The sequence below is a fragment of the Mollisia scopiformis genome, assembly GCF_001500285.1.
Source record: "Mollisia scopiformis unplaced genomic scaffold LY89scaffold_10, whole genome shotgun sequence".
Lineage (NCBI taxonomy): Eukaryota > Fungi > Ascomycota > Leotiomycetes > Helotiales > Mollisiaceae > Mollisia > Mollisia scopiformis.
Window position 1 is genome coordinate 331,151 of NW_017263590.1, and position 16,731 is coordinate 347,881.

Here is a 16,731-nt window from a genome sequence, read left to right on the forward strand (position 1 = left end):
CATTCAGCCCCACGTAGACGCAAATTCACAATTGGCAATTGAACAAAGCACCAGCTTCCATCACGACATGAGAAGAGATTCTTAAGAAATAAATTAGAGCTATTTATGGCGTCAGACTAAGACTAACTTTAAGAAAGACGTGAGGAATTCCGCAAAAGATTTGAGATGTTGCGAGCAAGAACGCTGAGTATAATTGTGACCACGGGGACGACACTTATTGACGCATCCCTGGAACCACTTATATACGTTATAGCGATTTGGATTGATGAATGCGTATTGAGTGAGATAGTTGAATTGGCGGACTATAGAAAAGGAGGCCCAGAGTCTGGAGGCTGCGAAGTAAGCGGAACTTGACTTTTCAGAGAAAGCTGACGTGGTCTAGTCAACACCCACGATATCATCAAGAATGATGAAGCCATCCGGGTCGCTCTTCGAAAATCGCCGTATTGAGAAAGACGATTTTCAAGCAATGGTCGACTTTATAGTACACCTCTACCCCCTGAAAAATGACCAGAAAAGTGTAGAGCAGGATGAGCCCAAATGGCTTAGGTTGCCGATCATATCGAGAATACCCATATTCGTGAATGGCCCTCTGAAAGCCCATGTCGTAGATCTTCACAGACAAGCGCTAAGTTGCGCAGAACAAAAGACTGGCTTGCAGGAAATAGGGGACAGGCTTGTCGGCTTCTTGGATGCTGGGTGTTGCGCCGAGTATTCCGAAGATGAACCAAAGGAGATACACTGTTGTGAGGTTCAGGTTCATGAATAGTTTGGATGCGAAGTAGTAGCCGAGGGTTATGGTACAGAATAAAACGACCAATAACGCTCCCTCGTTCATTAAACCTGTTTCCATTATGATATCTGTACTATGGTTGTGCTTTGAAGCTTGTGAATAGGTGGAGGTCGGGGCAGTTGGTCAAGAATCAAACGTCCGATGGTCTGCAAGATGGATGTATACGAAGTGGGCGAAAGAAAAGTGGAGGACAAAGACTAACCACATCGAATGCTTCCGCAAACGTCTTCAGACAGTTTTCATTGTTGTTTGACTGAGCGCTGCCAAAAATATACAAAGGTGAGAGACACTTTTACACAACAAGATCAGGGTGGCTGCTTGGCTCGAGAGCAGGTGGATCAACTTGAGAGTATCCTATTGATGATGTCCCAAATGATACTCACAATAAAGTGAAGAGCGTGCTGCTCACATGCTTCTAGACAGTAAAGCATATAGTCGAGCTTGTGATTGATTGTAGGCAGCACTAGATCCAGCATATCGGAGACCACATAGATCAAAGGCAAACTCCGTCTGAATTTCGAAGCCCCTATATCAACTCAAGTACTCATTCAATTGTGAGGGATTCGCCGCACTTTTGGGTGATCTAGCTCTCAAAGAAAAGAGGAATAGAGTATCTATCATGGTGCTTCGTCTATATTTAAATCATTTTTAAAAGACTTTCCCATTTAGACCATCCACGGTGAAACCTGCCAAGGATTTCATCGCTAATTTTGGCATTCCTAACACAATTTCTTGGGCTCAAAGCTGTCTTCTCGAATAAATCAATTCTCTATTGATGACTATAACCAATGGCAAATAAGATAGTACAAAGAGGATGTAGGATGATGAGGAAACTCGCCACGATGCCGAGATATAACACTTTCGTGCTTTTGAAGACGAAGTTTGAGTCCATAATTAGTGTACTTTTGATTTCAGGTCGAGATTCATCATACGATAAGATCACAGAGAGTAATTCACTAGGCTTTCGACTGGAACCTCTCCTTTCATGAAGGTCTTTCTTTATCTGGTCGATTGTGTTGACAATAGAAGAACTGGTAAGGAATGTTCTGTGGCTTGGCAAATTCCAAAAATAATCACAACCAATCGAACACAGTCAATGCACCATAATCGGCTCGTGGAGACTTTATGATTGGTTGCCACCAAAAATTCTTGAAGGCCTGAATTCTAATCAAGCCAACGTGGCTCAGAGGCATCTCTCGGCGTCCGCTGTAGCTATTGTGATCTTGGGGCGTATCTTCAACAAAGAGTAACGTTGAATGAGGAGAGCTTGCTCGAAAACGACTCTACTTTGTTCATGCCATTGAATGGATCGTTTTGTCAGCAAATAAAATTGTTCAAGCAATCCCCGAAAATCAAAATCGAGAAGAAGATTTCAATCGTGCTCGCTAAACCCCGAAAAAAAGGGGCGCTACAATACACGTGAACAGCGCATTGTGCACGACAGCAAGATTATCTTGGGCTTCGTTGCAGCCAAGATGAAATTTGGACTTCCAAGAACTTGTGCACCGGGAGAAGATTTGATTTCCGAGATTGCCCAGGGCAGTGTCGGTCACGTGATGACCGTTTCAAACGGCATGACGCGGCATTTCTTCGCGTCCATTCTCATCTCAAGAATCATTTCTTCCCCACCAGCAAGGAGAACAATACTCCAGACGGCCAATGCCATCTGAGTATATCGGCATAAGGTTCTCTCCAGCAAAGTGGACAGTGGGGTCGCCAAGAATTAAGCTTGTACCTGACAAGGTTCGGGGCTGTGATAACACGCGTCCAGTCCATTCACGCACGTCGTTTCAACAAAGGAATTCTTGCCATTGGCTACTGCTTCGAAAAGTTTCGATCTGAAGTTGTCGAAATAGCTTTCCCGACGGGCACAACCTTGCTGCTCCATTTGGTTTCGTCAGCCACAATAGAGATCTACACAAGGCTGTTGGAGAAGGCTGAGTTGAGTTGTGGGTTGAAAAGAGTCTCGACTCATGAAGGAGACCAATGAGAATTTGAGTGTTACGAAACATGCAAACAGGACGGTGGAAGACGCTGACGAACACTGCAGATGAACCCCCTGTGTAATGTTGGTATCTGCGCGTGCGATGAGCATGATTCTATGACTGACAACTCGAGCAGTAGTATATAGTCATGGCGATGTGCTGCCAGAAAGTTCTCTCTTCACCCTCATCTCCACCATCTTCACTCACTTCGCATTTTCATCTCATCTTGCATTCATTCTTTGTTTTATAGATCATTCTCTTTTCAGCAAATATGGTTTATATCTCTAAGCTCGCGTCTGCTGTGGCTGTAGCCTGCCTCACTGGCTCTACGTTCGCGCATCCTGGGGAGCATCATGACCATGCGGCTATCAAGCGAGAAGTCAAGGTCCGCGATCAAATGGCCTCTGCCGCCAAGCGATCTCTCGATACTTGTTCAAACTCATTGAAGCACCGTGAAGTGGCTGCTCGATCTGTGAAGCGACGTGCAGAGGTTGCTCGCGATATTCGCCAAAAGCGAAACATCCAAAGCAGTAAGTTATGCCTCAAGCCCAAGCTCAGTGTACCTCATTACTAAAAGCGTTATAGAGCCAAAGAAGTTCCGTCGTGATCTGGCGACTCTTGAGGTCTACGAAGCAATCAATCACAACGAGACTGGCATCCTCGACTACGATACGACTACGGCCGAAACTACGGTTTTCTCTGCCAACACCTCTTGTATTCTCACCCCAGAGAATACCGATGGCCCATACTACGTAACTGGCGAGTTGATTCGCAAGAATGTCACCGAGGGTCAAGCAGGTATTCCTCTATACCTAGAAGTCCAATACCTCGACATCACTACATGCCTCCCAGTCCCAGAGATCTACGTAAGTCACCTCTTCAGGGCGACATGTCTCATCATTCTATCCCTTTAGGCAAAGACAGAAAGAAATATACTAACTGTTTGTCTGACTTATAGGTTGACATCTGGAATTGCAATTCAACGGGCTACTACTCTGGCATAGTTGCAACTGGCAATGATGTAGGATGGGATACCACCTTCTTGCGTGGTATTCAAGCCACCGACTCCGACGGCGTTGCGTCTTTCGAGACCATCTTCCCTGGTCACTACGCCGGACGTGCTATCCACACCCATCTCCTGTCACATACCAATGTAACCGTTCTCGCCAACGGCACCATCTCAGGAGGAGGAGTCAGCCACATCGGCCAGCTATTCTGGAACGAAGAATTGAGATCAGCCGCTGAAGCGGTCTACCCATACAACACCAACACGCAAGCTATCACATCTAACGCAGAGGATATGTGGTCGATCGTGCAGGCAGAGAACGACTATGATCCATTCCCAGAGTTCATCTACCTTGGCGACAGCATCGAGGATGGTCTTTTGGCTTGGATTCAGATCGGTATCAATGTCACTGCTGACCAGAGTGATTCGTCCTATTACAATGTTGCAGCTCATTATGAGGCTGATGGTGGTCATGCTACGACCAGCACTTCTACTGGAGGAGGGGGAGGCGACTTCAATGGGACCGCGCCAGACAATTCTACAAGCAGCACTGCTGTCTAAGGATCGGGGAATATGGACATGGGTGCGATGTTGAAGTGAGATGGTGAAGATTGTCACTCGTTTATGTATTTTGCGCTGTGGTAGCCTTGATTTTTGGCTCTCAAAATTTTGTATGATATAGCACGAAGAGTTCACCTGCTCCTCACGTTTTCTAGTTGGGATTTCGAAATCGTGAATGCTTTTCTTGACAGCTCGGAAGCTAATGTTCTTTGTTCCTTCATTCTGCTTATGTGCATGGCCGAGTTTCTACGTTTCAGATGGGATGGGAGACTGCATGTTCTCTTTCTCGGTGTCTCAACTTTCAGTTATGAACGAAGGTTCTAGTAGCAACGCTAATTTCGGCAGATCAGACAGCGAGTACTCAAAAGACACCTATATGGAGACCTTCGCACTCTTCTTGTATTGTATACACTTGCTCCTCGTATTCTCTCGCAACGAAATATCTTTGCCCTGATTTTGTCTTTCCTCTATTTGGAAAGGTCTCCCTTCGATTCTATTTCATGGACTTCTATACGTACCTTAGCCTTGAAATGGTTGCATATATGATTTATGCCTCCTCCATCAGCTTAGCGGAGCATACGAAAGGAGCAGAAGCAGCACCAAATAGAGTGCCAACAAAACGTTGAATCCGTACGTGCAAAGTGTTATCCTGTCTCGTAGTCGGGAAAGCTCACTCTCTCGCCGATGACGCCTTGCCTGCTCCGTCACAATTTGGGTTTTCAGCATAGTGATCTGCTCATTCAGAGCAGTATTCTCTCCCACAAAAGTACTCGTATTCCTGAAAACAGCGGGAAGCCTATTCCCAAGGGCTGTGTGAGATACAATTTGGGACGGGGGTGATGATTCGGATTTCGAAAGGCCGGATTGTTGGTCCAGTATACGTTTATTGAATGTTTTCCTAATTCCTTGCACGTACCTCAAGAACTTCAAGTAGTCTGTCGTGATCAAGATCAGAGTACCTGTCAACCCAACTGCATAAGTCCTGCTTGTTGCATTGGGAAAGTCACTTTGAACATAAGCTGCCTCTTTTCATCAGCGAGACTTCTAGATATCTTCCAAGGGAATAAAAAAGAATGGTACCAATGCTCATAACATAGAGTTATGCTTACATGTTCCCAGCAAATCTATCAACAGACGATTGTGAGTTACGATCGCGACCTCAACTAGAGCTCCCGTTTCCGGCATGGCAAGCACACCTGACAGCAAGATCATTCTGGCATCATCCTTTTGCGCAAGCGCTTCAATAAGCTGACCTGCAGCTTGCTCTGCTGCAGTCCAAGAAGTTCTGTCGGCGCTATCATCGAATTCGCCTCCGCCACCATACAGACTTTGGAGATATCGAATGGGAACACCTCGAAGGATTGAGTCCCTGAATGCAAGCTCTGCCGTCTCTTTTGCTCTTGGCATTGGTGAAGATAAGATGTGGGTGATGTGGGGAGCATCTGCTTGGAAAGCGGTTGCAAAGGCATAACACTGAATTCTACCTTCAGTTCTGAGACCTGCATTTTCGCCTTTCAATCTTGTGTTGGACTGTGTTTGATCTTCTTAGCAGATATATTAAATGGGGAGAGAGAATGTTTTCGTACCGATGCGTGACGCATGAGATGCACGATCACTAAGGGCGGGAATCTGGAATTGGTTTGAAGGGAGCTGTCATATTTTTTGTAACGATATGCCCAAGAAAATTACAGATAAGGAAGATGATGCTGTGTACGGTTTGGAAAAGGACATCTCGTGCCAACAAACCGGATTAATATACCAAGAAGCCATTGTCCATGAGCTACTTGACGCCTCGAGAACTTCAAGTGAGAAGCTCTGATGCGAGACTGACAAAGAAATCGAAGACAAGATTGGTCCAAAAGTACTCACATCTACAAGGGGCTGCGGAGTCAAAGAAGCAAGACAATGTGAAGTGGCACCAGCTGAGACAACAATGGACACAAACTGCAGGATGAACTAAGTCTTTCATATATGAGCGCTAGAGGATAAATAATAGAAACAAAACCATGATGAGCAAACTGAAGAGTATCATGGGGCATGTACTCGAGTTGCGTTTGGGAAACTGCGTTCTCAACGCCACCAGCTGCTGATCTCCAATGGGTGCCAGCCTTCCAGATGCAGCGATAATATAAGAATTAGCTCTTGCAATTGCCCAGTATGAGGGTTCATATTCTGTCAATAGGACATGTATCAGTATTCGTTTCGACTCAGGATTCTTGCCTTCGTCATGAGACTTACTGCCAACCATGGTCCTTAGTACATTCCCAGAAGTTACCACTGCGACTTCCATCAATTCTCCTTTCTGCCCTTTCTCAGGGACAGGAAAAGATGACAGTAGGTGAGCCACTCCCATTTGGGCCAATTGTTCAATGACTTGCACTATTTCAACTCGACTTTCACTCCATTCGTGGGTAGCATAGCCTGCAGCCGCGTATTCGCTCGAAGGATTGGGAGGATTTGATGTTTGATGCCTCTTGATAGAACAGGAGCGAAAGCTGTCCCAGCAACCTCTTTATCGCGATCTGTGGGTGAGCTGAAGAGATGGGCGATATGCTTGAGGTGGGGATATGTTTCCGCGAATTCGTGAGCTCGTTCTATGGCTACTGGGTCAATGGATTCTCCAGTTTGCGTTCGGAGCTATTGAAATTAGAATCTGTTGAAGTATGAACGGGGTTATGAGATCGTACCTTTGTGCTGCGCATCAAATGGATAACGATTGTTGGTCGCAATGGAGACATGGTTGCAATTGGGCGAAAGGGAAGAAGGCAAGGAAGTCGGTATTGATGAAGTATTGGTATCGAGAGGTGCAATTGATCTAATGTAACTCGATCATAGTGTTCTTTAAACGACAATATGTATATATATATGCATATGCATACTCGCTCAGTAGTGGTAGGAAACGCTCACGACTCGACGGCCTGCCCTTGTGTCATCACGAAACTTCTTAACAAAGACATTGTGGACGTCGTCGGGAATCGTTTTCAGAATGACAAAAGAAAATCGGGAGGTGCGAGACAAGAGACTTCTTTCAAGAACGAATTTTGCGACATGTTGAGACTGAGGAGTGAGGAAATTAAGCTTCGGTAGCAATTGAGTACCTAGGTAGTTCTCCACGTACAGCCTGCTTGCCCGGAGGAGATCTTAGTATCCTAAGACTGTGATACAATGGAATGTAGTTAATAAAAATCTTCCAGGCAATGATATATTACTTTTACTTCTATTGTCTTCAGATTGTGCAAGACCGGAGGCGAATGCAGGACAGACCAAAAATTCGGGCATTAGAAGAGCCACGTGACATGGTGTTAATCATCAGTTTCTTTCCAAGCTAGGTGGGATGGTTATATGACCTCGATTTATAACCTTTTCGAAAAAGTATATCTTCATCAGGTGAGATAATTCACCTCTGGAAGATATTTGATCCGAAGGAATTGGTTATAATATCACGTGTGGCCCACCCACGCCTTCCGGGTGGGGCAATCAAAACAGCGTCAACCAAGCCGCAACTTCTCCCCAGAACATTCAATCTTTTCACCATCACAGACGAAGAATTGGTTTCAATGATCAAGCAACGGGGTATATTGATTTGAGATCTATGTAGCCTTCTCCTATCCAGTCGTCACCGAAAAGACCTGTTTCCTTTTACGCGCCTAAATTTCAGTCCTTCTTGTTATGCGTACAGTAAGACATTACACACTCTACATCCAGAAATCCCAGGTTCTCTTCCACCATGGCCACGATGCCTTCTCAGCCCGCTCAGCATCCATCTCAGCTCGGAATGCATCGAGATCGAGCTCACGTCTGCCTTCATCAATGTTGATGTCTTGGAGCTTGACACCAAGGGTCCATTGTCTGTAGTACAGCTTGTATCCAATGAAGAACAAGATGACGATTGGAGCTGCAAGATAACTCTCGAAGAAGACCTCAGCATTTGGACTCCCACCAATGGGGAACAATGCGGTGTAGAATTGGGCGATCAAGCAGAGAATATTAAGAGCAAGACCGATCCACGAACCAATGACACCGAACATGGCGGCGAATGGGAGGTCATCGGTAGTACGGCCATTCATTTTCCAGGCCTTTCTGAAACGAATGTGGGCGAAGCAGATGGATCCCCAGGTGAAGAAGTTGGAGAGACCAGACAAAGAGAGCAACCATGTGAAGATGGTGCCACCAGATTTAGCCTCGTTGATGTACGCAAGGCAGCCAAACAAAAGAACGACGATCAAGACAACATATGGGCGACCCTTCTTGTCAACTCTGGCACCGATGGATGGACCCATACCACGAGCGCAAAGAGCTTGAATAGTTCTAGTGGAGGCGAATGTGCAGGAGTTGGCGACCGAGATAACGGAAAGAGTGATCACGGCGTTGAAGATGGATGGGAGAACCTTGATACCCGCAAGTTGGAACGACAAGACGAATGGTGAATAACGGGTGTTACCGCCGGTTGCGTTGGAGAGGTTCTTGTCGTCAGACGGGACGATGAGGCCCAGGATGAAGAGGGAGACAACGTAAAAAAGGGTGATACGCCAGAACACCTGTTTGGTAGCCTTGGGAATGGACTTTCTTGGATTGGCAGCCTCTGCAGATGCAAGACCGACAAGCTCAGTACCACCGAAAGCGAACGAAGCAGTCACGAACACCGAACAGAATCCCTTGAAGCCGTTCCGGAACGCACCTGGATTATGCCAATATTGGGCTCCGATGTAACCTCTGGTGTCGGTTGGAACCCCGCCACAATCAATGATCACACCTAAGAGGATGAACCCAATGACCGCGAGAACCTTAATGCAGCCAAGGACGAATTCGACCTCTCCGTATCCCTTGACACCAAAGATGTTGATGACACAAACGAGGACCAAGAAGATGGTGATCCAGACACCAACGTTGACGGAAGGAGTTCCGGTGTTCTGCGGGTCGGTCCAGAAAGCAATTGTGATACCAGCGGTCGTCAACTCGAAAGGCAATACAACCAGCCAGTTCATTGCATAGTTCCAGCCCATGGCAAATCCCCAAGCAGGGTCGATAAATCGGATCGAGTAGTTATAGAAGGAACCAGCAACAGGATAGAGAGCTATATCAGGTTAGTGACAACTTTCTTGTGGGATATGCGGATCGAGAAAACGTACCAGCAAGTTCTCCAAGAGCGTTGACTGTGAGCAGAAGCATGAAACCAATGATGATGAAATCAATCACCAGCGACGCAGGTCCACCGGAGTTGAGAGCGCTACCAGAACCAACAAAGAGACCGGCACCGATGGAACCTCCAATGGCAATCATTTGCATGTGTCTCCCCTTGAGATTTCTCTTCAAACCTCCCTCACCGACCTCGACATCGTCGGCTGGCGAGACCAGACCAGGGCTCGTGGCCTCGATGTCGGAGCCATACTTTTCTTTCTCGGAAACGCCCATGTCGAATATGGTTTCCCAAAAGATGGCAATATACAGAAGAAGTGAACCTGCTCTACACGCTTATATGGTGAGAGGATGGAATTGAGTTGACAGACACGAGACTGATGCGCGTTTGAGGTTGGGATATAGGACTCATTAAGTACTTCTTGGGATGAGCAGGAGACTGTACTACACTCTTCCCTCTATCTCTCTAGCTTCATCTTGGCATCCCCTCTCGACAGGCTCATTGACCCATAGACGGGAGTGACAATTTGCTGGTCCCTGCTCTGGCCGTCCGTATGGACCATCTCGAGAGCTCTTCGCACGGCATGCCCGACCTCGAAACCGACTAAACCTTACCAAGGGACGCAAGCATTGCACAAGACCCAGCAAGCTTCGTTGGATCAAATGGATGCTGCAAGGCTTGGCAGAGCCCCATCCTCTGTGTTGTGGGCCTGCCGGTAGTCTCACGTTTACAGATCCACAGATAAGAGTAGCGCCCGTCGTCATGGATATCAACAAATGAAGAGACCTGGACAAATCGAAGAAGTTTCATAGCCCCTGAGGGCGTTGTGAAGCGAACTAATCACTCCTCGATGTAGACCACCGCGGATCATATTTCTCATTTACCCCGACTATAACCGGGGGGAAAAGGCATGTTGTGACACGATTTAATGCACAACCGTGGGAATGGCTTTGGGGGCGTTTTTGAGGCGTTGGATTTTCCCCGCCATCTACGTTGACAATATTTCATGTGGCAGCCACGGCTGACTGCTCCTGCAAGGAGAAGTTTTTCGTTTCGAATCGGGTTTCGACGGTCGCAAAGCTATGGCGAGCTCACTTTGTGGCACGATAAGCTTCGATGTTCTGGTTTGGCCGGTGCATTTGTCGAATGGGGAATTATTCTAGAAGCAGCTCTAATGGATTTTTGAGTGGGTAGATCAAGCGCGAACCTTTTCTATTCGGGCCGGCGTCGACCGGATTCGTTACTTTACTCACTAATTTTATTTCTAGTGCAGGCCTGGAAGCTGAGCAGAGCGCTGTGATTTGTGTTCTTGCCATAACGCAGGAATAGCGGATGCTATGGTGCGGAAGAGGACCCTGGCTCGAGCCTGGAGAACCCTGCTGCATTGCGAGGCTGGGTCTTCCCAAAGATACGCAGTGTAGCCGCGATCTCATCACGTACAACCTCACTGTCATCAAAAATCGCCTTCCTAACTAGCTTCAATAAACGCAGAAGAAAGCCACATTCAAAAATGTCGCAGGGTCGCACTATTGTCGCTGACTCGTGGAAATCAGCTCAGAAGGCAGAGACTTTGCCAAACATCACCCGCGGGGAAGGTATGTTGCCATCTCTGTAAAAGACTCAAGGCATACAGTACAGCTGGCTCTGGTACAGGTCGGAACAAACCATGCTTTGCATATGCCAGGCAATGCAATCCTCGGCTCAAGATTCGTCACAATGCAGTGCCACCACACCACTACAGAGATCTTGGCTCATCTTGTGGCGCTCAACCTTCCCTTGCCACTTCCAACCAAATGCCTGTCTCCCTATTCCCCGGAAGGAGCTGCAATCCTTCTGCAGAGAAGGACTTGGAGCGTCCTTCCAGAAGCTTTCCTCTTCTAGCCGAGAATCCTTGCAAAATATTTCGTTTTTGCTTCTGTCACCATTGCCCTTCGATGCTTGGCACCTGACTTTGGTCCTGATAAGAACCAAAAGGGGCATCGTCATCCGTATCCGCTCCCGCCTGCTATCTCGTGGAGTCGTGCTATCGTTGCTTCACGATCTGCGGATGGAGAAAAGTGGAGAGCAGGATCGAGCAAACGCGGCCTCGCTGAAAGCCTGTCAGATATTTTCGAGCGAAAACTGCTCATGGCGACTATTTGCAGCTCAGTGGCTCATCAAAGATTTTCCCACAGAAAGCCTCTGTTTCAAACAAAGATCCTGCAGGTTCGCGCTTGTGCAGACCATCACTCTCTGTTGTCGGATCCCAGGGGCGAAACTGGCACGGAAGTTCAACAATGACCAGCCAATAGCTTTTTGGGAAGCCTTCTAGAATGACTGCAGGAATGTCGCCTTCTCGAATGAGATCTCGTGAAAGCCTTCGGAATCCGCAGCTCGAGCATCACCCCAAAACGAAAAGTTATTCGCCATGTTCGTCCCGGAGAGCTGGTTGAAGACAGTTATATTTCTCGAACAGGAAGGCGCAATGCTCTTGGCGCGCGGGTTTCCTTTGCGTGGAGCTTCTAAATATCAATATTGCTTCCGTGCGCAACGGACCCATGCTCTCATCATCGGAAGAGATGCATTTCGGAAGTAACGATCGATTTACTTGCCTGCTAGCAGTTGCAGTAGATGACGAATTTGCTTTACCTCTCGTTTCCCGTTTTCTGCTCCATTGGTTGCTTTTAAGCCGAGGCGGGAGAGAACATCTCTTGAACCGATATATCAGATCAGGTCTCGCCCGGCGGGAAGTCCACTTATGCGGAAAGCCTTGTGGCTTGAACTTTGTTTGCTTCATTACTCAATTTCTATTGTCTATTCTATGTTGTGTTAACCCCCATTCCATCGTCTAGCTCTCGCCTCTTTGTCATAACCTCTTCCCAGAGCTTCTGGTGCGAGTTCTCACACAACCTCTCATGCCATATGACACGACGTACATGCGATTTCATACCCTCCCAGTTTGAGATGTTCAATTCTTCTGTCAATTCTACAAGATGGCTGACGAACCATGCTCTTTCTGGCGTTTGACCGGCAGACACACCGCCAACGGTTAGCATCCAAAGGAGTACGGTGTTGTTTCTTGAAGTGGCATTTGCCAAGAGTTGCTTCAGGCTAGCCATCAGCTGATGTAAGATGTGGTTGATTGCCAAGGTCCCATCTGGTGGGAGTCCTCGCCAAGGAGTGAAGACGTGGAGCAGTGTTGCGAATCGCACGCTTTCGGAAATCAATGCAGCTTCTGCCAAGGTTGCATTCGTATCTATCTCAGGATAGAGGCGAGCGCGGGGTAAGCTCAGCAGATGTGAGAGCAATGTGCACATTCGAGTCAAGATGACCATAGAGGTAGAAGCGGTGGGATATGCTGAAGCTGTGGGGACCAATTGGGACACATGTTGAATCGAATTTACAATCACAGCTATACCAGGATTAACCCCAGACTCGGTCAGATCCAACGGTGGTGGTTCTTCGTGGATTGGTCCAAAGTCCTGGAATATCGAAACCACAGCAGGACTCGGAAGAGCAAGATCATGCTCGTTGGGGAAGAAAGGAGGAAGCTCCGCATCCAAATTCGGATACGGCGCTTCGTACAACGCAACAGCAAACGCCCAAAAAACCGAGTTTGCAACCATCGGATTGTTCTCGCGGATGGCGTTCAGTCCGCCTCTGATGTTGACCATCCTTTTCAATCCTTCAAGATGCATTCTTAGCATTTTTGTATTTCCTCTTTCATGCTATTCTCGTTGTCAACATATCCCTCCCTACGATGAAAGCAGTACATACCTCAATGCCAGCAAGTGTAGCAACAGCACTGATCGTCTCATCTCGCACCCCTATATCTCCGCCTTCATTCTCGACTCTATCTCGTAGAAGTCTAATACTTTCGGCACACAAGAATGCAAAACTCAACCCGTGCTGTTGCCGGACGTGTGGTTCTAGGCGCCATGCGCTGAGTTGAAGTATAGCATGGAAAAGCACTACATCGTGAAAAATGAGCGGGACGTAGTATGCTGTTGTTGCGTTTGTTGGAGAGGGTGGTTGCCAGGGAAAGTTCTTATACAAAGCTGTTCTAAGATCTATCTTTTCACATCAGCGTCAAGTCTTACTTCGCACTAAGTATCAAGCGAAAGAGCAGAAACGGGGAAGCACCTACAGAATTTCATCAAAATATCAACTCCCTTAACCTGGCTTGGCGGAAGCGTCTGAAACGGATCCAGCAATTCACCTCTCAAGCTAGCCGGCAGAGACATTTTCCAATCTTCGTTCCCAGAATCAGAAGAGCTGGAACTCGAGCTCGAGCTGCTTGACCCGGGTTGTGCTGGAGCCAATGCACGAGTTGGATCTGCTCGTGAGGGAAGGCGAGTGCCATAGTCACATCTCGGCATGGTGGGAAAACGACGTTGACAATTTCCGCATATCGGTTTGACTTCGTCGCACTGAGGTTTCCTTTGTTAGTTTGATGTTATAAGAAGTTTGGGGTGTTTACTTTTAGTTTCCGCTCTTTGCATGTTCGACATCCGGCTCGGGATTTCTTGTGGGAGCGGCGCTTTTGCGGGGAGGCATTTTCGGGAACGATTACGGTGAACATTTCCCTCTCTACTTTCTCTACAGCAGTCGCGACAGAAGAATGTTGTAGAAATTTGATGGGAGTTCTGGTGAAATGGGGGCGAAGCACGTGAATTAAGCTAAGTCACAACGCTAAGCCAGGGGCGGCTCAAGCAGGAGGATTTGTCAGCGTCCCATCACATTTTGAGATTGTCCTCTATTGTCAACGTCACTGTTGCTGCAAGCAAGTGCAAATGCTGATCAATTGAATGTACCTCTATTCCAAACTAAGGCTGCAGAGAAGTTCGGCTCCCACCTCACTCAATGAGGAGGCAAAACGCTACAAAAGCAATACCGAGCAATCTTCCACTCTCCATCTTCCTTCTGCAAAACGAATAGCTCCTGGTTTCCTTCGTTGGTTTTGCCCCCGTTGGATTGCATTGTTACGGTGCCGATGGAGGATGTACGTGCGATGGCGTAGGAGGGGCTGGTGGGAATTATTTCGTGGATAGTGACTGGGGCTGTTAGTGCTGATAAAGGACAGGGAGGGAGGGGGTGGTACATTCAACGGAGAGGGTGATGAGGGAGAATGTTTTGTTGTATGCATCGCGGACTTCATTTGTGCCGGAGGCGGTGGGGAAGTGTTGTGCCATGCTGAGGTGAGAGGTTAGACTTTGCACATTTTTCTTTGTGTTTCGTTTTGTTGCAGGAAAGAGATGGGCTGGACGAAAATTGTGATGTTAAATGGAATGAGTTCTTACAAGACTCCATCTTTGGTGTAGAGAGGGACGATGGAGGAGGTATCAGAAGCGTTGAGGTGTTTGGCGTATGTTTGGAGGAGGGTCGTTATTTCTGCTTTGGTGTCTGCCATGTTGATTGAGATTCAAGTGAACAGTCGATGTGGATTGATAACTTTTGAGGCGAGAGTTGGCTGAATGGTGATTCCAAGTGGAGTACAACGAGGTTCAAGATTGCAGAACTGTCGTGAAGAGTTCTGCCTTCGATTGAAATTTGTGGGAAGCTGTAGAGAGATTTCGTTCTATAGAGGGGTAATTTCTCTTTTATATATCGAACTTTGATAGAGATAAACTTCTCTGATGATCAGCGCACATGTATTACGTCTTTACTTATATGGACGACCAGAGTCTGAATGCCGTAACTCGGTTGCATCGCTATCACGCCAGCACGCATTCCTTGATCGAGCTCGTTTTGCTGTTTTGAGCTCGGATTCTCATTTCAATGCAGTTCCCAGGACCCAAGTAGGAAAGTCGTATGCTGAGTCATTGCATAGCACAATTTCAACTGTCGAGGAGATTTTGGTACCAAATACATTAGTCCAATACTTGTGGACATATCTCTTTGAAAGAGGAGGGAGATAACACTATGCTGAATTCGGCACGGGTTCTGGGCTAATTGAAGGCGTTCATTGGAGCATAACCCGAGCCTATTTGGGGAGCACTAGCATCAACGAAGCTTGACACTAATGCAAGTATTGCCCCGCTTCATATCTTTATTCTTTCAGCCTTGTCTTCAAAACCCCTCGATCTCCTTCTCCTGCACTTCAAATCTTTCTCTGTCCGCTTTATATGCTACAAATTATCAAATCAAGTCTCAAAACTTTCTCACGATCAATCACAACAATGTCACACTCCACAATGAAAGCAGCAGTAATCTACGAAGCAGGCGGCCCCTCAGCCCTCAAGCTCGAACAAAAACCCACACCCACCCCTCAACCAGGCAACGTCCTCATCAAGATCCATGCGTTCGGCTTGAATCGTTCCGAACTCTTCACTCGTCAAGGACACTCTCCCAACGTCAAATTCCCTCGAGTTCTAGGTATCGAATGTGTTGGTACTGTAGCTTCATGCCCGGGCAATGAATTCAAGGAGGGCGATGTGGTGGCTACTTGCATGGGGGGACTGGGGAGGGAATTCGATGGCGGGTATGCGGAGTATAGTTCTGTGCCTGTGAAGAATGTTCAAGTTATCAAGGGAGGAGTGGAGGGGTTGAGTGATGGGGAGGGTCATCATGGGTGGGAGGTTCTGGGGGCTTGTCCCGAGATGCTGCAGACGAGTTGGGGGAGTCTGTTCAAGAGTTTGAGGGTCAAGAGTGGGGAGAGATTTCTGGTTAGGGGAGGGACGACTAGTGTTGGGTTGGCGGCTGCGAGTATTGCGAAAAATTATGGAGCGTTTGTGGCGAGTTCGACGAGGAGGAAGGATAGAGAGCAGATGTTGAGGGATGCGGGTGCGGATGAGGTTGTCATTGACGATGGAAGTGTGAGCAAGAGTATCGAGGAGAAGTATGACAAAGTTCTCGAATTGATTGGGACAACGACGCTGGAGGATAGTTTGCAGTGTGTCAAGGAGGGTGGGAGTGTTTGCATGGTCGGAATGGTGGGTGGAAAGTGGGAGATGGATAAGTTTAGTCCGATGGGGTCGATTCCGACGGCTGTCAACTTGACGACTTATGCTGGTGGACCAGAGGACTTTATGGCTACACCATTGAATGAGCTGGTGGGACAGATTAGAGATGGGAAGCTGAAGATCAAGATTGGCAAGGTCTTCAAATTGGACGAGATCGTGGAGGCGCACAAAGTGATGGAAGAAAATAGCGCTGGGGGGAAGATTGTCGTCGTAACATGAGTGAGGCGTGATCTTTACTCTGCTGCATCGAGAAGACTTCGGATATCTACTTTGAAGACTCGACATTGTCTTCATGGACAACAAAGAGA

The 16,731-nt window shown here is 47.4% G+C and overlaps 7 protein-coding genes across 7 annotated transcripts; 3 read left to right on the forward strand and 4 right to left on the reverse strand.

Moving 5' to 3' along the window:
• Nucleotides 1-165: 165 nt before the first annotated feature.
• LY89DRAFT_668177 (uncharacterized protein) lies at nucleotides 166-769 on the forward strand (the record flags this gene model as incomplete). The annotated part of the gene is made up of 2 exons (XM_018213027.1): nucleotides 166-339; nucleotides 383-769. The coding sequence occupies 2 exons, from the start codon at nucleotides 166-168 to the stop codon at nucleotides 767-769; spliced, it is 561 nt and encodes a 186-aa protein (XP_018072328.1).
• Nucleotides 770-3,049: 2,280 nt separating this feature from the next.
• LY89DRAFT_732676 (aromatic compound dioxygenase) lies at nucleotides 3,050-4,345 on the forward strand (the record flags this gene model as incomplete). The annotated part of the gene is made up of 3 exons (XM_018219715.1): nucleotides 3,050-3,308; nucleotides 3,364-3,644; nucleotides 3,737-4,345. The coding sequence occupies 3 exons, from the start codon at nucleotides 3,050-3,052 to the stop codon at nucleotides 4,343-4,345; spliced, it is 1,149 nt and encodes a 382-aa protein (XP_018072329.1).
• A 2,379-nt stretch (nucleotides 4,346-6,724) lies between these two features.
• On the reverse strand, nucleotides 6,725-7,083 carry LY89DRAFT_668179 (uncharacterized protein; the record flags this gene model as incomplete). The annotated part of the gene is made up of 2 exons (XM_018213028.1): nucleotides 6,725-6,982; nucleotides 7,033-7,083. The coding sequence occupies 2 exons, from the start codon at nucleotides 7,081-7,083 to the stop codon at nucleotides 6,725-6,727; spliced, it is 309 nt and encodes a 102-aa protein (XP_018072330.1).
• A 957-nt stretch (nucleotides 7,084-8,040) lies between these two features.
• Nucleotides 8,041-9,757, reverse strand: LY89DRAFT_583232 (amino acid permease; the record flags this gene model as incomplete). The annotated part of the gene is made up of 2 exons (XM_018209203.1): nucleotides 8,041-9,419; nucleotides 9,475-9,757. 2 exons carry the CDS (start codon nucleotides 9,755-9,757, stop codon nucleotides 8,041-8,043), a joined length of 1,662 nt encoding a protein of 553 aa, XP_018072331.1.
• A 2,469-nt stretch (nucleotides 9,758-12,226) lies between these two features.
• On the reverse strand, nucleotides 12,227-13,840 carry LY89DRAFT_717616 (uncharacterized protein; the record flags this gene model as incomplete). The annotated part of the gene is made up of 4 exons (XM_018218359.1): nucleotides 12,227-13,189; nucleotides 13,239-13,404; nucleotides 13,562-13,604; nucleotides 13,681-13,840. 4 exons carry the CDS (start codon nucleotides 13,838-13,840, stop codon nucleotides 12,281-12,283), a joined length of 1,278 nt encoding a protein of 425 aa, XP_018072332.1. The 3' UTR covers nucleotides 12,227-12,280.
• A 481-nt stretch (nucleotides 13,841-14,321) lies between these two features.
• On the reverse strand, nucleotides 14,322-14,871 carry LY89DRAFT_732680 (uncharacterized protein; the record flags this gene model as incomplete). Its single annotated transcript, XM_018219716.1, has 3 exons — nucleotides 14,322-14,515; nucleotides 14,563-14,654; nucleotides 14,762-14,871. 3 exons carry the CDS (start codon nucleotides 14,869-14,871, stop codon nucleotides 14,322-14,324), a joined length of 396 nt encoding a protein of 131 aa, XP_018072333.1.
• Nucleotides 14,872-15,640: 769 nt separating this feature from the next.
• Nucleotides 15,641-16,642, forward strand: LY89DRAFT_732681 (Zn-dependent oxidoreductase; the record flags this gene model as incomplete). Its single annotated transcript, XM_018219717.1, has 1 exon — nucleotides 15,641-16,642. One exon carries the CDS (start codon nucleotides 15,641-15,643, stop codon nucleotides 16,640-16,642), a length of 1,002 nt encoding a protein of 333 aa, XP_018072334.1.
• Nucleotides 16,643-16,731: the final 89 nt, after the last annotated feature.